General features: G+C 41.4%; 1 protein-coding gene across 1 annotated transcript in view; it reads right to left on the reverse strand.

Moving 5' to 3' along the window:
- The window catches only part of CAPN9 (calpain 9), a 626,364-nt gene that overhangs the window by 317,606 nt on the left and 283,030 nt on the right, over positions 1-25,728 (reverse strand). Inside the window, exons 5-6 of the mRNA XM_044076034.1 lie at positions 6,110-6,278; positions 3,051-3,134 (exon numbers count right to left, since the gene is read on the reverse strand). Coding sequence (XP_043931969.1) covers positions 3,051-3,134; positions 6,110-6,278 — 253 coding nt within the window. The remainder of the gene's footprint in view (positions 1-3,050; positions 3,135-6,109; positions 6,279-25,728) is intronic.

The raw sequence follows: 25,728 nt of genomic DNA on the forward strand, positions 1-25,728 counted from the left end.
GGCACAAAATATACTGAACCGACCGATATTGCCAACATCCTGGCAGACAGGTTCAGCGCAAACTTCACCCCCCTCTCACCCCCAAAAGGGCCCATAACCATACCAGAAGAATGTAGAGTCCCTGAAACCACAGACACTCAGGTTAAAACAGCCCTCTCCAAATCCAAAAACACAGCATCAATGGGACCAGATGGTGTCCCAGGCTGCATCCTACATGAGCTCAAAGACGAACTAACCCCTCACCTAAACACACTGTTCAAACAGCCTCTCCACAGGCAACATACCCATAGAGTGGCGCACAGCAACGGTTATTCCACTCCACAAAGGTGGAGCCACAACAGACCCTGAGAACTATCGCCCTATAAGCCTGACTAGCTTGGTCTGCAAGGCTATGGAGTGCATCATCATGGAACTCATTAACAGAGACATTGGGAACCTCCAAACACTGGACCCTACCCAGTTTGGCTTTGTTAAGGGCAGATCATGCCTCCTAAACCTGGTGGACTTCTTTGAGACAGTTACCAAGGCCATAGACAAGGGAAAGGTGGTACACACAGCCTACCTAGAACTTGTTAAGGCCTTCAACACCATTCCCCATTCTGGTATTATAGACAAGCTCACTAGCCTGAACATAAATCCCTACATCACAAGATGGGTTGCCAACTGGCTCATGGACAGAACCCACATGGTGAGTTTTGCGGGAGCTAGGTCCGACTCTAAACTGGTTACAAGTGGCGTTCCCCAGGGCTCAGTCCTAGGACCCCTCCTGTTTGGCATATACTTCTCAGAGCTACAGGCAAGCACAGGAGGACTATGCCTGACCAAGTTCGCACATGACTGCAAACTAGGGACTATAATAGACTCTCCGGCTGACACACACATCCTCCAAAAGGGTCTCACTGAGATGGATACTTGGTGTCAAAATCATGGCCTCAAGCTAAATGCCAAAAAGTGCATAGTCATCCCCTTTGGAAAAAACAAAGTACCCACAAACTACCATATAGGTGGTAGTCCCCTAAATATGGAAGACATAATAAGGGATCTGGTTCCCAAGTAGATAGTAATCTCACCTTTGATAATCACATTGCCAAAGTGGTTAGAAAATCCTTCTATGTGGCCCACCTAATCACAAAAGGGTTCACATCCAGATCAAAAGAGGTCATTGTTCCCCTTTACTCATCACTCATCAAACCCATCTTAGAGTACAACGCCCCATTTGGGATGTACCTTACAAGACACCTGCAACAGTTGGAAAGACCACAAAAGTACCTCACCAAGAGGATCAATGGCCTCAAACAGATGCCCTATGCAGCTCGACTGAAGAAACTACAGTTGTACTTGGTTGCATACTGCCTACTCAGAAGTGATCTTTGCCTGACATACAAGGCCATGTCCAATCCAGAATTGATGGACATGCTCCACCTAAAGAAAACCTTATCCCTTCGAGCCACACGCTCTAGGGATCTAAACCTCACCACAACAATAAATAGGACGTGCTGGAGGGATAGATTCCTATCCCAGAGACTTCCCATGCTTTGGAACAAGATCCCAATCTACATTAGGCAGAGCTCCTCGCTAACACTCTTCAAAAGAAACCTTGATGAGTGGATGGGAAACAGAAAGTTTAACTCGGGGATCACTTCAGTGGCTCTGCTGGACAGTGGCACAGGGAACAAATCTAAGGGGGCGGCGAAAGCCAACACATTTTGGCTAGGCTTATAAATGCCTTCGGGCAGATGGTCTAGTACCCACCTATGAACCTAAATATACTTTCTCTGAGTTGTGTGGTCTCAGAGGCAGTATACTTATTGTTTGAGGCAGCCCAAGCCATTTTAAAATGTCTGCTCACTGCTTCCTGTAACAGCCTAGCCAGCCCCCACTGAAGTGTCATTTATGGTCTTCCATTAGAGCAACAGTACTTGTAATCACATTTTTCTACATTTGGTCATACGTCAAAATGCTGAGCTATTTTAAAAACAGCCCAGCTGAGTAAGTCAACATTTTTAACAGAACACAGAACTCTAACTGGATAAATTACAAGTGATGTATAATGTTTGCAACTACAGTTGTTTCAGTGGTGTCTGTGATGTATAATGTTTGCAACTAAAGTGGTGTCAGTGTTGTTTGTTTTTCATTTATGTAAATGTAAGATTGCCTATGCCATACGTGATAATTTAATAAAGATGTTTATTGGAAAAAAAAGAACTCAGAACTTTACATATGCAGTGCTGCATATGTGCTGTTTCAATTCCTAAAATAAGAAAGTTAAGTAGGTTTTAGTAAACAAAATTAATAAAATAAGAACAAATTAAAAATAAGTAAACACATTTCTTATATGGAGGGGCTGCAGCCAGCAGCCTAGTACCATGAGTTGCCTCTGGTTAGGGATAAAGAACTATATTATTTACTGCAGATGGGGTTTCACTAGCTAGTATCTGGACTTGAAAATAGTAGCAACTTGCCTGTGGGGCAGCTGTTTATATCTGCAATGAAATCATCTATGTATTGCCACAAGTAACTTCTGTTGTTAGGCACTGCAAGCTTATTGCAGCAACATTGTGGCTGGCTCACATGACTCAAAAATCACAAAAAAAGACAGCTCACTTCTTTGGGGAAGTGAGCATCATTGTAAAGATATTTTTTCAAGAGTGATAGCCTATAAATTAGAAAAAGAATGTTATATGCCAGTTCAGCAGATATGGGAAATGGAAGAAACGCAAACTAAAGACTGGAAAAAAATCAATGCTGGAAGTTTATAACTTCGGCTAATGGTACTGAAGTGTTTGTTTGTTGGTATTTCAGCATATTCATGAAATACAAAGTCAGCAAAACATTATTTTCAGTATTTTGCAGCACAGGGTGATGAGTGTTTTATCAGTTGATCATATAATCACATTTCAGACAACAGAGTGCAAAATATGCATAGTGACAATTACGTTTAACCTGGCTATGTATTCATCTGAGATATGAATGCACATTTAATGAGCCACTCTCAATTCTACCTATCAAATTTCTGTTTATCTAAAAAAATACACATCTTTGGGCTGTACCTCCTCAAGTCCAGTTACTGAATAAGCATGTCCTTTGACCAGACCATACGGTGTCTTTGCTTCTGTCTCAGCAGAACTTGATATCTATAAAAAAGGATAGAGACTGTAATTAACATTTTTATTTCTTTTCAGACTATCTAAGAACAGTTATTGGGTAAAATAAGTTTTAATTATTCATTTACCATCACATTAGCCATGAGTGGAAATTACACTTCCTTTTCTAGAACCATTCCAACTAGGTACGACAAAGACCTCTGTCCTGTACTGGATACTGTGTTGGATACTAACAATAAAACCCAGTAATAACTCCAACACTGGTATTTTACCCAACAACCTAAGTGGCCATCTGCCTAGTTTTGCTAACAGGCTCCCAACTCAGTCAACTAAACAATACCTCTACAAAGCAGTGCATAACCTTCAATGTAGGTAACTTCAGCTCTATACTGAAGCAACATAACTGGAACCTTCTAAAAGCTACCTCCCAGATAAACCCAGTCTAGAATTTAACACAACCTTTATTAACATACTAAATAAACATGCTACCATAAGGAGAAAAATGAGTAAAACAAAATCTTGTACCATGGTTATCCTACACAGCTAGGTAACTAATCAAGGCCAGAGAGACTTTGTGGAAAACATGGAACACATTCAAAACTAAAGAAAGCATGCTAACATTTAGACAACCAATAATGAGGTGAAAATAGCATACAATAGACAAAAAACACCACTATTACAATTTACAGCAGATACATCAAAACAATCCCTGACTATTTTGAATATCTATCCAAAATCTACTTAATCCTAGCCACAGCCCACAACATAGACTCTCCCCAGATCACTCACTAGATACTACAGCGATCAACTTCAATAACTACTTTCTATGAGCAGCAGCCTCACTAATCAAAGATAAGCCCTGTTCAGGCTCACAGTTCGCTCATCAGTCCAACCCAAACATAGCCTACTTCTCACTCAAACCCATCCCTACTTCTACTATAAAAATAAATCTTTCAAAGCTAAAAAACACTAGTCTAGCCACATGCAACTTCCCACCTGAATACCTGAAACTAGCAGAAAAAGGCATAGCCTGTTCCATAGTAGTAATAATAAAATGATCTAGCCTAGAATGTCACATCCCTTCAAACTAGAAACTTCCCATAATTAAAGGCGGACCTTCCACAGACTACTCAAACTATAGACCTATTATAATTCTGTCTCCATTATTTAAAATCCTGGAAAAGCACATTAATTTCCAATGACTTCACTACTTGACCACTAAAGATCTCCTCTCCCATACCCAATAATTTTTGCCCTAATCACATTACCACCATTGCTGTACTTCAATATACCAATACCAACGATAAAAATAGAAAGACAGGCAATCTGGCCTCTTCCCTATTATTTGACTTGTCTAAAGCATTTCACACTGTCTCCTACCAAAAACTACTGCAAAAGCTTTCCATCTTGGGCCTCTCATCCACCTCCCTCTCCTGATTCAACAGCTGTTTAACCGAAAGATATCAAGTAATCAAGTGGCAGTAGGAATTCTCCATGTCTACCTATCACAGTAGGAGTACCACAGGGATCCATATTAGGACCATTCCTATTTAACATATTTATAAATGACCTACACACTGCCACCAAGCATGCCACACTAATTCACTATGCAGATGATTGTAAGTTAATCTGTATTGCTTTTAATCTTCATAAACTGTGAGAAATAACTCAACAATCTTTTTCATCTACAAAATCAAGGCTAGATAATTTACAACTCTTATTAACCCCCCAAAAAAGTATACTGATACTATTCACCCCCAAAACTCTATTTCAAAATGAAACCTTGTTTAATACCACCTCAGCAAATAACAGAATAATTGAATAGGTACCGCATATTAAAATCTTAGGTGTCAACAAGAAGTTTGACATACACTTCCAAACTGCTATCAAATAAAAAAGCTTGGCACATGACTCCAAACTATTTACAAATTTACAAGCTAACACACAGACTAAGCTAGAACAATGTTACAATAAAAAAGCAAGAATTCCTTCACACATTGATGGATAGCTCTTTAACATCTCTGCTGGATAGGACTTCCTCATCAACTCCACCGCAGCCAGCTCTTACTTGTTCATACTCCAATTTAATGTCCTCAGCTATGCAGCTTACCATACCATGACATTCCATCATCACTGGTACGTGTATTTTACTATTTTGCAGGGGGGGCAAGCCCCCCTGCACCTCCCATGTGTGGGGCACAGCCCCCCACACCCCCTGCAAATTATATGTACCACCTCTGACATCGCACTACAGTGAGAAAATGGGTTAATTCCCTGTTCCTCACTGAACCGCTATCGGCACTGAAAATTCTGAACTCAAATACTTGAACTACACTACCCATTTGATGTGGTGTAGCTGATATATTTGGGTTTGCAAAACTGCCCATCGTAAAATTGCATTTCGATATTGTCACTCCCGATCGAATGCAGTTCACAAAAGTGATTGTAAACCTATCTATCTATATCTATATATATATATATATATATATATAATATGTATATATATATATATATATATATATATATATATATATATATATATATATATATATATATATATATATATATATATGCATATACACATATATATGTATAATTGTTTCTGAATCCGCTTTACACCTCATCTCTTGAGAAACCCACTAATACACCTCTTTAAATTCTCAACGTTTAATATCTGCTGATGAGTAAGTATCTTTTATACTGTAGTTGCCCTTGCTTTCATATGAATGTAATCTAATTATCAAATGCATATGTAATTGTTAATGCATATTATTCAATGTTTCTTGATGTATATTATTTAATGTCTGTTTAAAAATAAGTCTAATATGTTGGAACTTTTCTCCCAGGGCTTCTGCTGAAAAAGGGTTTTTGACTAAGCCCAGTTGGACAAACGTGCTAAATAAAAGAAAAATAAATAAATAAATAAATTACTATTGGAAGTGTAGCTCTGTATTGCTTTGGCAGTAAGTTCCTTAGAATATCACATGTATTTGACTATTACTTACATCAATTGAGCAACCCATCATAGAGCCTCTGTGAAGGCCCTTCTGTATGATTTTAAACAGATTATCAGGTGCTTTTTTTGTCTCATACATCTCTCCAACTCCTCCGGTAAAGTCTTCCATGGCTTCCAAAGTGCTGCCTCCTTTTAAGGCTTCATAGGTTCCATTGAGTCTGTAAAAGACAAGTTTGAAGTGTGCATTATGAATGAAGTAAACATAGGAGTGTAACACACATAACAACTAAGTGCACAAACCTGAGATCAAATTTTTAGAAAATGTGGAATCCTGAATATGTAACATAAGATTCAATATTAATAAAATAATACGAGAAACCAGATCTAAAATATTGAATTATCAAAACGCTATATTTCAAGTAATTGAATATAATGCATCGTTAAAGTACTGTTATATAAATCAATAGAAAAAGATGTGTATTGCTGAGAAGCTGTGACCCTGCAAACCCACTGAGCTATTCCCCATACACTACAGATTCTAAAATATACTGTCCCCATAGTTGCTGCATAATTGAGAAATGGTTCTACTGTGCTGTAAAATATAACATGACTGCTAAGTTAGTATAAAGGGGTGTGGTGGGTGAAATGGTATAGTCCCCTGCATTACATCCTTTATTAAACTGTTAGATTTTATTGTCACCTGCTTCCTTTTATATGGTGGAGAGTGAAGTGGTATACCCCCTACATTAGATGCTTTATTAAACTGTTTGATTTTTATTGTCACCTGCTTCCTTTTATACGTTAACAATTCAACAGTGTGATAATATATCAAAGTTGAGTTCTTTTTAGAATTTAACACTTTGAATTTGATTTTATGATACTCTTTTCATTGGAGCCTTTTGCTAGATTAAGTAGTCCAGAGATCTTATTTACCATGTAGAAGGTAGTCCAAAACTTTTTTTTAAGTAAGAGTAACTAAGTGTTTGAACACACTTTTGATAAAATGGCATATGAGCATAAAGCACACTACAAGATGCCGTGAGTGATAGTTTCATTAGGCTGTGTCTGTTTGGGTTCTAGAGGTTTTGTATCTAAACAAAAATGTGGCACTAATTCAAGAGGTCAAATAAACTAAATTATATAAAAAATGTATATATGCATATTTTTAATTAACAGTCTATGTTAAAAGTACAAAATATTGACGTTTTCTGTTTCACTGTTAGATATATGCAATACTGGGAGAAGTAAGATCAAACTTAGCCCATTTCTTGCTAAGTCATTGGGATATAATGATGTTTGATTAAAGAATGACACTTAAGACTACTCTATGAACAGGATACTTGCTGAGCCAGTATGAAAAAGCTACTCCGGACTAATTGTATACATTCATTTATTTTTAACAGTGTATCATGCCCCTCTGAAAATAAAATTTATATATATATATATATATATATATATATATATATACATATACATGCACACACACACACACACACACACACACACACACACACACACACACACACACACACACACACACACACACATCTTTTGCAAATTACAATTACAACTAATTACACACTTTCTGTAGTTTCACAAACAGCTGAGACTATTGTGTGTACATATTTCATTTACAAATCTGTTAACTTATAAGCCTAACCTGTTGCTTCCATTACGCCAGTTTTGTTTCAAATGCAACATAACAAATTTCATTATATTCCAAAAAAATAAACATCAGGTAACCATAAGCTATACCTTCATGTTTTATACCAACTGTAAAGTTAGAGCTAAAGGATTCCTGGGTGAGCTGTTGTAGGGTGGGAAGTGGTGGAGCTGAACAGATAAGAGTTGAATTGTCAGCATATTATATAAGTAAAGCATGCTGTGTGGTGGTATGGAGGTTATTGGTAAATATGGAGAAAAGAAGTGGGTCTAATATAGAGCCTTGTGGTACACCTATGGTAGTTGGGAGTAAGGGGGATTGTACACTTTGCCATTGGACAGATTATTGCCTTTCTGACAGATAGCTTTTAAACCAGGCTATAGCGGAAGGGGCAATGGATAGGGATGTCAGGGTGTCTAGTAGTAAGGAATGTGAAACCATGTCAAATGCTTTGGAGATGTCTAGAAATATTGCAGATAAAAAGTTATTATTATTTCTATGTTGGTTGATTAGATTGGTGAAGGACACCAGAGTGGTGGTTGTGCTATGGTGTTGTCGGAAGCCATGCTGTGTGGGGGAGAGGAGATGGTGTGAGTTTAGGAATTGTGATACTTGAGAATGTATACATTTCTCTAGTATTTTAGATAATGGGGATATAATAGCAGTGGGGTGATAATTTGAGTATTCGTAAGAGTTTCCACCTTTATGTAGTGGAATAATGTATGATACCTTCCATAGCTGTGGGACATATACTTCTCGTATGGAGCGAGTGATAAGAATAGAAATAGGGCAGGATAAGGATTCAGCAGCTATTTTTAGGAAGTTGGCTGGTAGATTGTCAGTGGCAAGGGTGGTAGGTTTCAGTTTTAGGAGGTGTTTTTTTTTATTTGTTGAGGTGGGAATGGGTGAGAGTGTAAAGGGTGAGATGTTATCAAGGTATTTGGTTGGGTTATATGTAGGGCTGTTTTTGGGTAGTTGGGAGGGTAGTGTTAAGATGGATTCTGTGAAGTGGTGATTGAGTTGGGAGGCAATGTCCTTGTTGTCATTCATGGAGTTAGAAGTGGGAGTGGTAGTTTTTCCTGGTTTTAGGAGAGAATTAATGGCATGCCAAAACTTTTGGGGATCTTTTGAATGTTTGTTTTGGATACTGAGGAAGTAATTTTGTCTATTAAGTTTAGTTTGTCTCTTGGCCTGATTTCTAAGTTGTAGGTAACTTTGGCTAGACTAGTATTGTCTTTCTTCCAAATTTTCCAAGACTTATCCCTTATCTTTAGAAGGGCTCTAGTTTTCCTAGTTAGCCATAGAGCATAGTTTACCTTGGCTCTTTTTTCCTAATTGGTGCGAGTCTATCAAGGATATTTATGAGAATATTGTTGAAGTAGTCAATGGCTTGGTCTGGATTTAGGGTTTGTAGTGGTTTCCAGTTACTATGTTTTAGAATACTGTTTAGTTCTTGTATATTTAGTTTACGATTGTCTCTGACTTGTCTAAAAACAATGGGTTTGGCTATGTTGATACATTTCTGCAAGAGGAAGGTGGGGAGATGGTCACTAAGACCATCAGGAAGGCATCCTGTCTGATAGCTCTGTTTGGGGGCAGTTAACTAGTATCCAATCTAGAATAGACGGTTTGTGTTTTTTTTGTCGATTCTAGTGGGTTCTTGGATAAGTTGGGTAAAACTGTAAAGATTAATATGGTTAGTGGGGTTGGTAGAGGTACAGGCTGTCCAATAAGTGTTCAGGTCACTTAGTAAGATGGTTTCTTGGGGGAGATTATCTGTGGCCCATTGTAACATTTTTTCAATGATGGGAGAGTTATTACCTGGGGGAATATAACAGCAGAGAATAATGATAGTTTTTGTGTCATTTATGCTTAGGGTTGAACCTAAGGTTTCAGCATTTTGAAATATAGGTATGGGGGTTTGTAGAGGCTTGATGTTAATTGTATTTTTGTAGAAGATAGCAACTCCACCTCCTTTTTGCCCACTCTCTCCAGTCTTAGGATATTATATCTTGGTGGGAGAATTTCTTCATTTTGGGTACTAGGTTTTAGCCATGTCTTGGTAATGGTTAGTATGTCAGGGGAGTAGTGAGCTATAAATGCATGTAGAAAGTTTGTTAGAGATACTTCTGAGGTTGACATTCAGAATCAATAGGCCAGAGATTTGCCTAGCAGAGAGTACAGAGTTTTGTGGTCCAGGGTTTGGGTGTATGTCTCCAGATATAAGTAGATTTTTAGTGATAAACAGTATGTGTTTAATTGTGTGCAGTATGTCTATGTTGGATCTAAATTATGTTCTTCTAGAGTAAGATGGTGTCATGTGAGACTTATGAATGTGAACAAGAGGAAGAAACTGTTGTCCAAAACCAAGAGGGATAACACTATGCAGAGGAAGTATTCCCTCCTAAGCCTACACAAGAAAATCAGAAATCTTGTAAAATCTTCTAAAGCAAATTATGAAACTAAAATTGCATCCCTAGCCAAGGCATTCTTTAACTATATCTGAAGTCTAAAAGGGAATTTCCAGCTATGTGCCAAACTGGTTGTAGACTGGATCACTTGTAGTACACTGGAAGATGTCACCAACCTGCTAGCTGACAGATACAGAGCGAACTTCACCCCCTATCCCCACCTACCATATCCCAAAGCATACCTGACACCAGCACTCTGCCTAGTATCTCTAGAGAACAGGTCATCTCTGCACATGCCAAGGCCAAAAACTCGGCCTCAATCTGACCAGATAATATCCCATGTTGTTTACTAAAAAATGTAAGACCTAGTGGGCCCACTTCACTTTCTCTTTAATCATAGCTTGAGAACTAGCTATGTTCCTGCAGAATTGAGAACAGCAACAGTAATCCCTCTGAACAAAGGGGGGCCATCAACTGATCCTGGGAACTACAGACCCATAAGTCTAACCAGCCATATCTGCAAGGGCATGGAAAGAATTATCATGGACCTTATCAACATAGGCGACCTCCAAATGCTGGACCCAGCCCAGTTTGGCTTTGTTAAGGGTAAATCATGCTTATTAACCCTAGTAGACTTCTTTGAGAATGTCACCAAGGCCATGGACAAAGGTAAGACAGTGCACACAGCATATCTCAACCTTGCCAAGGCTTTCAACACAATTCCCCACTCTGGCAACATTTAGAAACTCTCCCAGATAGGGATTAACCCTTATGTCACTAGATGGGTAGCTAACTGGCTCATTGATAGAACACTCTCTGTCAAAACTGGGGACTTAATCTCCACTAGTAGACCTATAACCAGTGGAGTACCACAGGGGTCTGTGTTGGACCCCTTACTGTTTGGCATCTATTAGGTTCATAGGTTCATAGGTTCATAGATAGGTACTAGGCTATCTGCCCGAGGGCATTTATAAGCCTAGCCAGAGTGTGTCGGCTTTCGCCACCCCATTGATTAATTAACTGATCCTCTGTCAAACAGAGCCAATGAAGTGATCCCAGGGGTGTATTTTCTGTTACCCATCCACTCTTCAAGGTTTCTCTTGAAGAGTGTTAGTGAAGAGCTCTGCCTGATGTAATTTGGAATTTTGTTCCAAAGCATAGGGACTATCTGTGACAGGAATCTATCCCTCCAGCATGTTCTGTTTATTGTGTGGCAAGGTTTAGCTCACAAGAGCGCGTGGCTTGCAGTGACTTGGATTTCTTTAGGTGGAGCATGTCCATCAATTCTGAGTTGGACATGGCTTTGTAAGTCAGGCAGAGATCACCTCTGAGTAAGCGATATGCCACTGAGTACAGCCTGAGTTTTTTCCAGTCGGGCTGCATAAGACATATGTTTGAGACCAGTGATCCTCTTGGTGAGGTATTTTTGTGGTCTTTCCAGCTGTTGGAAGTGTCTTGTGAGGTACATCCCAAATGGGGCATTGTACTCTATGATGGGTCTAATGAGTGAAGAGGAGAGGGGCACTATAACCTCTTTATTTCTACATGCGAACCCTTTAGTAATTAGATGGGCCACATAGAAGGATTTGCTAACTACTTTGGCAATATGATTGTCAAAGGAGAGATTACTATCCTATTTCTCAGAAGTTCAGACCAAAGTATATGGCCTTTGGCTCACAAAGTTCACTGATGATTGCAAAGTGGGAGCACTCAGTGAGTCCCCTAATGATGTCAACATATTACAAGAAGGGCTAACAAAAACAGATGATTGGTGCCAAAGCCATTGATAAAAACTAAATGCAAAAAAATGCATGATTATTCCTATTGTCAAAACAGAATTCCCTACAAATTACAATATTGACAGCATCCCCCCTGAGTTCCAACCCAGTGGTGCGAGACTTGGGAACATAGGTTCATAGCAATCTGAACTTTGACCACCAAGTTTCCACAGCGGTCAAATGGGGCCCTAGGTAGGGTAATGAACAAGGCACCCTCCAGATTTAGTGCTTGGACCCTGTGCTGCAGAGGTGTTTGTAAAAATTAATATGGCTGTAGAAAACTGGAATGAACTGGAAATAACTGGAAAAATGGAATAAGACTGGAATGAGTGTCTTTATCTGTTAATTACCCAGAACTGTACTCAACAGTTGCCAATCTCTCCTTTATGTGTCAAGTCTTCTCGTACTTTTCAGAATAAAGTCTGCATACACTATAGTTCAGTTAAGAATGCTTTATTATGTACAGTGAAGGTAGATGTCAACAATATCTAAATCAAATCTTAATGTCTGTAGCTTCTGCACTCATTTTTATATATATATGTATATATATATATATACATACACACACACACACACACATACAGTATATATATATATATATATATATATATATATATATATATATATATATATATATATATATATATATATATATATATATATATATATATTTATGTTCATAAATTCTATACTCAGAATGTACTGTTTCCAATAGCAGTGCTGATAATTATGTCCGTAGTTTCTGCACCCATATTCCTTTCCACCTGAATAATATCATTAATATTCTGGAATGCTGGATATTTGACCTGACTTCTCTTACGTTCATAGATTCATAGGTAGGTACTAGGCTATTGGCCCTGGGGCCTATATAAGCCTAGCCAAAAATGTTCCCTGGCTTTCGCCACCCAAGAAAATTATTTTCCTATGCCCTTGTCAAGCAGTACCGCACAAGTGATCCCTAGGGTGAATTTTCTATTTCCCATCCAGTCTTCAAGGTTTTTCTTAAAGAGAGCCAATGAGGAGCTTTGCTTGACATGAATGGGTAGTTTGTTCCAGACTATCCCTCCAGCATGTTCTGTTTATTGTGGTGACAAGGTTTAGGCCCCTGGAGCATGTGGTTCAGAAATATTGGGATTTCTTTAAGTGTAGCATGTCCAACAGCTCTGGGTTTGACATAGCTTTGTATGTTAGGCAGAGATCGCCTCTGAGTAGGTGATATGCAGTAGAGTAGAGCTGGAGTTTTTTGAGACGGTCTGCGTATGGCATCTGTTTGAGGCCAGTAATCCTCTTAGTGAGGTATTTCTGTGGCCTTTCTAATTGTTTAGGTGTCTTGTGAGATACATGCCAAATGGGGCATTGTACTCTATAATGGGTCTGATGAGGGATGAGTAGAGAGGAACAATGACCTCCTTTTTTCTAGAAGTGAACCCTTTTGTGATGAGGTGTACCACGTAAAAGGATTTCCTGACTACTGTGGCGATGTGGTTATCAAAGGAGAGACTACTGTCCATTTGTGTCCTGAGGTCTCTTATCACACTTTCAGTGTTTAGTGAGCTACCGCCTATGTGGTAGTTCATGGGTACCGAGTTTTTCCCAAACGGGATGACAATGCACTTCTTGGCATTGAGCTTGAGGCCATGACTTTGACACCAAGCATCTGTCTCTGTGAGGCCCTTTTGTAGAATGTCTACATCATTAGGTGATTCTATTATGGCTCCCAGTTTGCAGTCATCTGCGAACTTTGTTAGCCAAAGACCTTCTGTGTTGGCCTGCACTTCAGAGAAGTAGATGCCGAATAGGAGAGGACACAAGACCAAACCCCATGGTACTCCACTTGTCAATGGTCTGAAGTCAGACTTGGAGTCGGCTACTTTTACTGTGTGGCTTCTGTCAGTGAGCCAGTTGGCCACCCATCTTGTGACATAGGGATTTATGCCCAGTTTAGTGAGTTTATCTATAAGCCTTGGCAAGGTCAAGATAGGCTGTGTGCACTACCTTGCCCTCATCTATGACTCAAGTGGCTGCTTCAAAGAAGTCAGTCAGGTTTAGTAGACATGATTTACCTTTCACAAACCCAAACTGAGTGGGGTCCAGGGTTTGGAGGTTACCTATGTCTTTGTTTATAAGCTCCAAGATTGTATGTTCCATGGCCTTGCATACCAGGCTCATCAGGCTAATGGGGTGGTAGTTTCTGGGGTCCGTGGTGGCACCCCCTTTGTGGAGTGGGATAACCGTCGCTGTGCGCCACTCAGTAGGCACATAGCCTGAGGTGAGGCTATGATTGAACATGATACTTAGGTGGGGTGCCAGTTCGTTCTGTAGTTTGTGTAAGTACGCAGCCTGGGATGTTATCTGGTCCCATGGATGCTGTGTTCTTGGCTTTCAAGAGTGCAGTGTTTACTTGTTCATCCATGATTACAAGGGCTTTGCATTCTTCTGGTATTAAGACGGGCCATTTGGAGGGTGAGAGGGGGGGGTAAAGTTAGCACTGAACCTATCTGCCAGGATGTTGGCAATATCGGTTGGTTCTGTATATTTAGTGCCATTGTGCTGTAGCTCAGAGCAGATCTGAGTGTTGCCATTCAGATTCTTGACATAGCTGTCAAATGCTTTTTGGTTGTCTTTGGAATCAGTGGCAATTTTATTTTCATAACTGGCTTTGGAGGATTTTATGAGGAATCTCAGCTTCTTGCGGTTGGCCTCAGCTGAGGCTGACCAGGGAGTTCCTCCAATCTTGGGATATTACTCTTTTTTGCAACAGCTTCCTCCTTCTCTTGTAGAGTTGGTTCATGGCAGGGAACCACCAGACTGACTTCATTTTTTTGGAGGATAGCATCTTGGTTCTGTTGGGGATGGCATGATCCATGCACTCATGTATGTGCTTATACACTGCATTAGTGTAAGATTCAACAGTTGTACTTCTATTTTCCGCCTGTATGGGTGTCATGATGTTTGCCATTTCTGTCTTAAGAAACATAAAGTTGGCTTTGGAGTCATTTTTGATGGTGGTTTCCTTAATGGGGGGTGGTGGGATATGGATGTCTAGGGTGATTAGCTTGTGGTCGGATCTGACCCGCGAGGAGTTGACCTCTGGCGTGGAACAAGAAGTTATGTACTCACCATAACATTTGATGTATGTAGTCCATTTCACCTTGCATTCTTACCCCTGGGTTCAGAGCTGAACCTCTGCTCCAACTCGGCCATACTCTAGCTCGAAGTCTTCAATTGGCTCGTGGCTAAGAGGTATCCCATCATGAAACAGGCCCATTCCCCAGATCTTGTTTGCTGCAAGCGCATACACACACACACACACACACACACACACACACACACACACACACACACACACACACTGAGAAGAAGAACAACCCCAACAGAAAGGACCACTGACACCTACAGACTATACCTCCAGGTCCTCAAGGAGGGGGTAGGAGGGGGGGTAGTAAGAATGTAAGGCGAGATGGACTACATACATCGAACTTTATGGTGAGTACATAACTTCTTGATGTTATGTAGTCCAATCTCGCCTTCATTCTTACTCCTGGGACAGCGTCCCTAGCACCTTGACCTTGGGTGGCTCAGTGAGAAATACTCTTGAGCACCGTGGAACCAAAGGAAGATCTGCCTCTAGAGACCAGATCTAATTTGTAGTGACTAATAAAAGTATGAGGCGAAGCCCATGTTGCTGCAGCACAAATATCATCCATAGATATCCTAGCCTAAAATGCAGTAGAGGTAGCCACAGATGGTATAGAATGAGCCTTCACTTTAAAGGGTAATTCTTTGCCATTGGAACCATAAATAAATGAGATGCAATTAGAGATCCAGCGAGACAAGGTGACTTTAGAGACAGGAACCCCAAGTCTAATGTATGAAAATGAGACAAACAGTTGATCTGATTTCATGAAATCTTTTGTCCTGTGTAAATAGAAACGCAATTGTCTATGAAAGTCTATCTGATGAAACTTAAATTCTGCCTTGTTAGAAAATTCAGGAAAAAACTCAGGCAACTCAATGGATTGGTTGATATTGACAACAGAAGTAACCTTTGGAATAAAAGAAGGATTGGTTCTTAAGGAGACCCTGTCTTTGTGAAACACCAGATAAGGTGGCTTAATCGATAAAGCTTGGAGCTCAGAGACCCACCTAGCTGAAGTTATGGCTACCAACAATACTGTCTTCCATGACAAGAATTTTAGGTCACACGTAGCTGCGGACTCAAAGGGAGCCGAAGTGAGCTTCTGTAAAACAAAATTGAAGTCCCATGGCAATACTGGATCAAAGACTGGAGGTCAGAATAACATTGTCCCTTTCAGAAAGGCCCTACAAAGCCTATGAGCCATAAGGTTGGGCTCATTAGCAATGTGAAAGGTAGAAATTGATGTCAACTGCACTTTAACGGTTGCTGTAGCTGATCCCTGACTGAACAGTAGAGAAAGGAATTCTAATATTGCCGAAATGGGAGCTGTATAAGGATCAATATGTCTTTCACAGGCCCAAATGGAGAATCTCTTCCACTTACTGGAATAAATTTTCCTGGTAGGCTTGTGGGAAGAAGCCTGACTAGGGACGGAACTGGAGCAGCCAAGCTGTCAACATGAGGGTCTGGATGGAGGGATGGAACTGTCCTGACATATGAGTCAGCAGATCTGGATCTGGGTCCAGAATCCAGGGATCATCCATTAGATAGGGTTGAAGGAAGGGAAATCAAATCTGATGAGGCCAGTGTGGGGCAATCAGGATAATTTTACTTCCCAAGGACTGTGCTTTATGAATTACCTTTGATATCAGAGGAAACGGAGGAAAGGCATAGAGAAGACTAGGGGGCCAATCGTGAACCAGAGCATCCCTGGGTGTCTCCCCCTCTGGGGGATAAGGGTGAAGTAGCTGCTGCATTTGGCATTGAGGGGGCTGGCAAATAGATCATAGCAAGGCTGACCCCATCTGTGGAATATCTTCTCTGCAACATATTTGTTCAGGGACCACTCATGAGGCATTAGGATAGCCCTGCTCACCCTGTCGGCAATCATGTTGGACTTCCCCGGTATATGCGTTGCAACTAAAAAGCATTGGGAAGAAACCACCCACTGCCAAACTTGAAGTGTCTCTCTGCAAAGGGGGTATGATTTGGTTCCTCCCTGCTTGTTCAGATACCACACCACTGACATGTTGTCCGAGTGGATTGCAATTGTCCCTAGAGGGAGAGAGCTCTGAAGTGCTTGCAACGCTAATAGCACTGCTCTCATCTCCAAGACATTGATATGCAAATGGGTCTAGTGATCCTACCATGTGCCTTGGACTGTCCTGCCGAGATAATGCCCCCCACCCGATCTGGGAGGCATCCGTGGTCACCGTGGCAACTGGAGAAGATGATACAAAAGGCTTTCCCACGTTGAGATTGCTGGCCTGAAGCCAGTAGCGTAGATCCTGCTTGCACGTGTCCATAATCAGAAGAGAATGGAAGAGTGGAAGATACTGTAGTGACCATTGGGTAAAAAGTAGACACTGAAGAACCCTCATGTGTAGTCTGGCAAGGGGAACTAACAAGATCATGGCAGCCATGGTCCCTAATATCTTGAGGATCACTTTTGCCTTGACCTTCCTCAATGGTAGTAAGGTGTAGACCTGCTGTTGTAAAGCCTGAATTCTCTCTTCTGGTAAGAAGGCCATTATGAGCACTGTATCTAGTTTGGCACTGATAAAAGTGACATGCTGCGAGGGCAACAAGGCAGATTTTTCCCAATTTAGAGTAATTCCTAACCTTTGGCACAGTGTAATGGTGGCATCCCTGGTCTGTAACAGTAGATCCTGGTGGTGGTGGAAAGGAGCCAGTCATCCAGGTACAGAAACACTTGGAATCCCTGACGTCTCAAGTGAGCCGTTACCACTGCCATGCATTTGGTGAACACCCTGGGGGCTGTGGTGAGACCAAAGGGCAGGGTGCGAAACTGAAAATGACTGGCTCCCAGCCGGAAGTGAAGATGACTTCTCAATGCCCTGTCCATCTTGATATGGTAGTAAGCATCTTTGAGGTCAATGGAGCACATCCACACATCTTTCCCTAACAGAGGGAGTATTGACTGTAAGGTGACCATGCGGAACTTGGACTTTTGTACATGTAGGTTCAATCGACTGAGATCCAAGATGGGTTTCAGGTCCCCTGTTCTTTTCAGCACCAAAAAGAATCTGCAGTAAGTCCCTAATCCTACTTGGTCTGTGGGGACAGGCTGGATGGCTCTTCTTGAAAGCAACTTTTTTTATTTCTAAAGTTGCAGAATCCCTTTGACTGGGTGGAATTTCTGGAATTCTCTTGGTTGGCAGGGGAGGAGAAGAGAAGGGAATATGATAACCTCTGGAAATTATCTTTAAAACCCACTTGTCTTGGGTGACATTTTGCCAGGCTTCTGGGAATAAAGAAATGCAACCCCCGACAAGCTCCAGAGATGCACAGTTGGGCCTCCTTTCAGGAGCGCTGGTAAGGAGAACCACGAAAGGAATCACAGTCCCCCTGATTACGCGGGCCTCCTCTGCCTCTAGAGTGGCATCTACCTGAATTTCTACCCCCTCCCCTGCCTCTGGAGGGACCGGTTCCACAGTGTCAGATGTCGGGTCTAAGCTCACCCGAGCTGAAGCACCGAGAGGAAGGCTCGGAACCGATGAAGATCGATCTAAGCCCTCCCCCTCAGGTCCGACCGGGGAACTGTGGCCCCTCGACCCTAAGGACAGAACCGATGGGGTTGGAGCAGAAATTGGAACCGAGAGGCCAGGTGAAGCTACTGGAACCGACCTCACGGCACCTGACAGAACCGACAACTCTGGATCTGAAAGGCTTGGAGGAGGAACAACAAACAATGAAGGGAACATGGTCTCCTGGAGCCGATTGGGTCAGAGCCAAAATCAATTTGGCCAGTGCCGATGACTGAAGCAGTTTCTTCATGACTCTATCAACGTCCTCAGTGGAAAGGGACCTCGAGGACCTGGAGGATATAGTTGGAGATCTGGATCTCCATACAGAGGGAGACTGATGTGAAGGAGAACCCGGTTGAACAACTGGAGACCGGCTCCAAACCAAAATATCCGTGACTGGCTCCGAAAGGCTGGGAGCCGATACAGACTTAGTCAATACACCACCTTCTGTCGGCACCGAAGCCAATGGAGCTGAAGAAGGAGAAGCTGTTCTAACAACTTTCTCTGGTGGCTCCAAAGAAACAGATGGAGCCAGAGAGCACTTCTTAGCAGCCTTTTTGTCCTTTTCAGCTGGAGAGGATATGGTACTGGAAGACTTAGCCAAGTCTTCCTCGAAGGAGTGTTTAAGCAGTCCTTTTAGGATGAGCTTGTTCTTCCTCTCCTGTAGCACACGGGGACTGAAGGAATGACAAAACAAGCAGGACTCTTGGAGGTGAATAGCCCCCAAGCAGTACATGCACACAGAGTGCCCGTCAGTCAAACACATTTTATTGTTGCATTCAATACACGTCTTAAAGCCCGAAGGCCTGTGTTCCTTAGAATCCTTAGACATGCTGCATAAGGAGTACACACACACAGACAAGCTGCAAAATCACACGTACCCACAAAAAAACCTAACTGAACCCCACACAGGGAACTACAGCCTCTAACTAAAATGGCATAGTAACCAATGGGAACAAAAAACTACAGGGAGGACTAGGTCATCAAATTTAAATGGACCTAGCCTGGGGAAAATAAAGGCAGGATAACACCACTATCAAATGACAAGACACCAAAGTTACAAGTAACAGAAGCACAACTCAAAGAGACCACACGGAAAACAATGGGGAGGACTAGGTCCTCTAACTGAAATGGGCCTAGCCCATGGGAAGAAAGGGAGTGGACGGGATATCAAAAAACGGCCAATGAAAAGGCCACACAGCCTAGAGAGAGACACACACACACACACAGTAGCTATGAAAATGGTCTTTTTAGATCAACAATATCCAAAAATTTAAAAAAAAGTATACTTAGCCACAGCCAGAAGTGAGACCACATCTGAGCGTAATGAGCGGCAAATGAGATCTGGGGAATGGGCTTGCTGCATAATGGGAAACCTCTTAGCCACGAGCCAATTGAAGACTTCAAGCTAGAGTATGGCTGAGTCGGAGCCGAGGTTCGGCTCAGAACCCAGGGGTAAGAATGAAGGTGAGTTACCCGGTTACCCATATTGGTAATGACCAGGTCCAGGATATTGCTGCCCCTGGTGGGGGTGTGGACAAGCTGATCCAAGGCGTTGGTATTCATGAATTCTAGAAAATGTTGAGCAAATGAGTTGGTACATGAGTAGTTTTCCCAATTGATGGTGGGGTAGTTGAAATTGCCCATAATTAAGATATTGGGTTGTACCTTAATATTTTCCAGTATCTTAAGAAATGAAGAGTGGGAATCCTGGGGCATGGTGGCAGATCTGTAGCACGCTACAACCTGGATTGCAGTCTTGCCCAGTGTTAGTTGCACTTGGATAATTTTGGATACATTATGTTGAGCAACTAGCCTGGAGGTGTGGATATCCTTAATGAATATGGACACGCCCCTGCCTTTAGTGTTTCGGTCCAGGTTAGGTGACCAAAAGGTGTGGTATGAATTATAGCCTGGTAATGCAGGGGTGCTCTCTGGAGCCTTGAACCAAGTCTCTGTCACTGCACAGATGTCGATGTTTTCCATTTTAAGGAGTGCCTCGAGTGAGTGCATTTTGAGGTTTAGACTTCTAGCATTGCATAGCATTACCCTAAGAGTTTGCTTGCTTGTACCTGTTATGGTGGTGAATTTAGCATTTGAACCTTGCCTAAAAAAGGCACTATAGGAGTGGCAAGAGCCTTAGACAGCATCCAGCATCCCAGGGGGCGACAGGTGCAGGCCATCTCTGGCAAAGCATCATGGTCTGTCGACCATGCCATCCCAGGCAGACAGATATTGGATCCCCTTAGAATGACATCAGAAGCTTAGCCAATTGTTGAAGTCAATCATTTTGTCCTTGTATTGTGGTATCATTCTGGGTGATGGCAGGATGCTACTCAGGGCTGGGGTCATACCTGCCTGGGCTGCAAGATCCGAGACTTCCTCCATGTCTCTTTTCATGTAGTCCAGGGAGGTACGTCTCAGGTCATAATCACCAACAGGAACAATGACAGAGTAGTATTTGTACTCGTGGAGTGACATGAGTGCATGTGTTATGTAGTGGATCCTAGCACCCGACAGGCAACTGACAGTAACTTTCTCCTTGTTTAGCCTGGTGAGTGGGACATCAGTGTGCCTGACTATAGAGTCACCTATGACTAATGTGTTGGGTTTGTTTTTTTTTGTCTTATGGGCTGAGGTTGAGTGGCACACTGATTTTGTAGGCTATGTGTCATTTGGGTAGTGTTGGTGGGTGGTGGTTGTCTGTGTTTCAGCTTGGGTGGTCTCTGTTATTTGGGAAGATTTTTTATTGAGAGCCTTCATGAATGTGAGTGTGTGCTTTGTGTTTCTATGTGTGGGTTTTGGTACTGTGAGTTTGAAGGACTATGTGTTGAGTGTGGTGTGGCGCATGTGTTAACCTTCTCCTCTTGACTGTCTAGTCCAGTCTTGGCTGGAGAAAGCTTGGCTTCCAGTTTGTCTATATAAGTGCATCTCTCACAGGTTGTAGTGTTGGGTGGTAGGAGGAGAAGGTTGTCAGTGTACATGAGGCAACTGCTACATTGCCCCAAGATGCCCAGATTCATCACCTGGACAGGAGAAAACACCGGGAGCTGACCCATGGACATGCCTGGACAGGTGCTTATTAATTTATGTACTAAGAACTGTTTACCTCTTGACAAGTGAGGAAAGGCAAGTGCTGTAGTAATTTGTAGTTTATTTAGTGCTTACAACGAGTTCTGAGCAAGTGTTGAGCACAAGGAAACAGTTTTGAGTGCTGAAACTAAAATACTGGCTAGTTCTAGCTAAAACTAACTAGATTTAGCACCAATCCCAAGAAGAGAAGCAGGTCACAGCCTGTTTGGTGATCCACAATCTTGTCCCAGATGATGCAAGGGTCTGTAGGCTTGTAGCCTTTTTCCGGTAGATGCCTTGAATAGCAACCAGACCAATCAGGTATGTTAAGCACAGACACTCACTCTCCAACCAGAAAGCGTCAGGAATCAATGCACTCTGCTCCTACACTCACCAGGATCAGAATATAAGCAGATTCTAAGCTGTCAGCTATAAAGCAGTTGTTAAGCTTTCTGGTAATCAGCAGTCTCCAGGAAATAATGTAACTGCATTTCTTCTCTCACCAAGAGAAAACAGAAGCACTAATCCCAAGATGACTACTGAGAGGCAGAATCTGGGCTTTACAGTAACTGATGGTCTTGCAATATATGCTTAAAGGTAAGATTAAAACAATGGTTTATCATAGACACTGCAGTGTGCACTAAAGGAGTTAGATGTGAAAGTAGGTAACAAGTTTTACCTGTCTAAAAGGTAAGTTTTACTGGAGAGTCACTATTTTCAAAACAGCAATATGGATTGAAAGGGGGTGGTCATTTTGTATTCTGGTACTATGGAATACAGTAGGATGGCCAATAAATTTAAGTAGTTGAAGGGGAGTGATTTCACAAAAATTATAATTTTGTGCTTACTCACACCAGCCAGTAAAAGCAGAGAAGAAATGAGATATATGGTCAAATTAACATAAGGGGCAGGCAACTAGAAAGACAGTGGTGTTTAAGAACACAACAGTAACCGGGGGACACTGCAGTGTGCACTAAAGGAATTAGATGTGAAAGTAGGTAACAAGTTTTACCTGTCTAAAAGTTAAGTTTTAGTGGAGAGTCACTATTTTTAAAACAGCAAGATAGATTGAAAGGGGGTGGTCATTTTTGTATTCTGGTACTATGGAATACAGTAGGATGGCCAATAAATTTAAGTAGTTCAAGGGGAGTGATTTCACAAAATTATAATTTTGTGCTTACTCACACCAGCCAGTAAAGGCAGAGAAGAAATGAGATATATGGTCAAATAAGGGGCAGGCAACTAGAAAGACAGTGGTGTTTAAGAACACAACTGTAACCGTCTGAAGAGACAGAGCTGTGGTCTCTTTTCAAGTTTTAGTATGCAGTCAAAAGCAGAATACAAGTAAAACACAGTGTAAAGAAAACAAATCACAGTATACAAAATAGAAAAAGGCAATAAAGTAATATAAAACACAACAAATAAAAAGCAAACTAACCTTTCCCTCACAGCAAACTGTAGCAGAATCTGGGTGAGCCTTTCCAGTAAAGTGTCTGTACCAAACAGGACTACACTGCAGTGACTTTCTGTATATCAGTCCAAATTAACTAACTTAACTAATTGTGTCTGAAGTATCTCCTAATAATACCGAAACCTTGTATATTTCCACACGCCTCTTTAATCTTGGTTCCCCAGCCTTGTACCATACAAAATGCAATTGCGCTCAATGTACTGCACAGTCTGTTCTTATCAGTATTCTTGGCTGAAGGTTATTTTCACTGATTGAAAGTGCATTCGCTGTATGTAAACTGTGAAGGCCTGCCTTAATATGACTGCATTTCAAGACTTATGGAAAGAGAATACTGTATTTTTGTTTAACAAAATGCATTTAAATGAAAAGTGATCTTACAGTGGCAAAAAGTGTGATGAAAGGGACAAGATGATCCAGGGAATCTAATTTTTTTCCAATTTTCCAAATTGTCCAAGGGATTTTCTTTCTCCTCATCCAATTTCAGCCAAAAAAAAAAAGCATAAACAGTCTCAACAAAATTCAGGTAAACAGATGTTTAAGAAGAAGTAGCAATGAGTTTCCAAAAGGTAGTCCCAATCCTTCCAAAACTAAGGACACTCCAACAAGTCTGAATGATTCTTCAAGAGACCTTGTGATACACTACCATCCTGGCTCCTTTTCCCTTTCAGAAAGTCAGAATCTCCATTGTTCTCTTTGGCAACAGATTGTTTCATGCAAATGGGTTCTGGAAAATCATTCATCAAGGTTACTGATGGCAGTGGGAGGAAATTCCTTCTTTCAAGAAAACCCTTCCTCACCCTGCAGATCAGACTGTTTTGTTTCCACCTGTTCTTCGTCACATGATATCCCAAGGAGTAATAGAACCAGTTTCTCCTTCCCAGGTGGAGAAGGGGTTTTATTCAAGGATGTTTCTAGTCCCAAAGAGAGAAAATACTTGGAGACCAGTTCTGGATCTTTCATTTTAACCTGTTTGTGATAGTGCCCAAATTCAGAATTATGTCACTTCACAACCTCTCTCTTTCAAGTTTCCTGGTAACACTAAACATCACATTCCTAGTCATCCAGACTTCAGGCATTTCTTAAGGATTTTTGTGTCTGGATCACATTATCAGTCCTCTGCCTTACTCTTGGGACTATCCACTGCACTAACAGTGTTTACGAAATGTCTAGCTTCAGTTATAGCTCATTGCAGGCTACAAGGTATCCACATTTATTTGGTATTTACAAGACTTGTTTATCTTTGCAGAGTCTTTTTCAAAATGTCAGGAATTTCTCTCTTGGGTGAGAGATCTCTTGCACAAGTTGGGATTTCAAGAAAACATTCAAAAGTCTTTTTTGACTCCCCGACACACGATTGTGTTCCTGGGATGTCAAGACACCTCAGTTCAACAGTTTTTCTTCCAAAGGGGAAAACAGTTCTTTATTTATATCTATTCCTAAGGTTTTCCACTCAGACTTTGGTCATTGTGAGGGGATACTTCAGGACTTTGGGGATCATAGCATAAATTATTCTCATGATACACCTGTCCAGATTCTACATGAGAACGATTCATTTGTGTCTGGAACCTCTTTGGTCCCAACACCAACACCCTTTATCTTTCCAGATCCCAGTACTGGGATTTGTCAGAAAAGAAGTCCCTTGCCTTAAATCAAGGTCTCCCCTTCTCCTTTCCTGCTCCAAAGCAGTCAGTCATCACAGATGCTTTGCTTGGGGAGCGGTTTCAAGAGAGATAAACACCAGTGACAGATGCAAACACATAAATATCAAGGAGATGCTTCCCCTGATTAAGGCACTTAAGTCTTTGAACCATCTTTGGTCCTGAGGACCTCTTCAAGTGGCTACAGACAATACCACAGTGATGTGGTACATTAACAAGAGAGGGGAAACCAGGTCATACCCCTTTCCAGACTACCCATGTTAGCTTGGGATTTATCTTCACAGCACAATCTCACTCTACAGACATCCTAGATTCCATCAGAGCAAATCAGTGTGGCAGACAAGCAGAGTAGGACCAGGGCAGACCTTCACAAATGGAAACTATATCTGAGAGTTTTCCAAGATTTGATCCATCTGTGGAGAGTTCCTCAAGTAAACTTCTTTGTCTCCTCTCTGAACAATCCACTGACAAGATTCTGTTCCAAGACTCCATACAAGAAGGCCTGGAAGACAGATGCCTTTTCTTTTCTTTGGACAAGAATGTTCCTGTATGCTTTTCTGCACTTTCCACTAAGGAAGGGTACTTCTGAAGATTCAGAAGGAATCCCCCAGGATCAGTGTGGCAACTCCCTTATGGCCCAGGCAACTTTGGTTCTCCCTTTTTTTGGAAATACCCAGGGGTAACTACCATAAGCTTTCTCACAGAATGGAGCAACTCACACAAGAAAAGGGGTATTTGAGACACTCTGACATCAATCCAGGATAAACTATATCCCTAAATGTGAATAAGTACCCTTTCATTCCTTATACCTCCTTACTCTCCCTTCATCACTTACTTCCTTACTGCTATCTAACTCTCTTCCCTGAATTTATCTCTAAATGTACCATAAGCCTGTTTTTCTCACTTCATATTACAATTCCTATTTGTA

This window comes from Protopterus annectens, chromosome 1.part1 (genome assembly GCF_019279795.1).
Source record: "Protopterus annectens isolate FY-2018-M chromosome 1.part1, PAN1.0, whole genome shotgun sequence".
In the NCBI taxonomy this organism is placed as follows: domain Eukaryota; kingdom Metazoa; phylum Chordata; order Ceratodontiformes; family Protopteridae; genus Protopterus; species Protopterus annectens.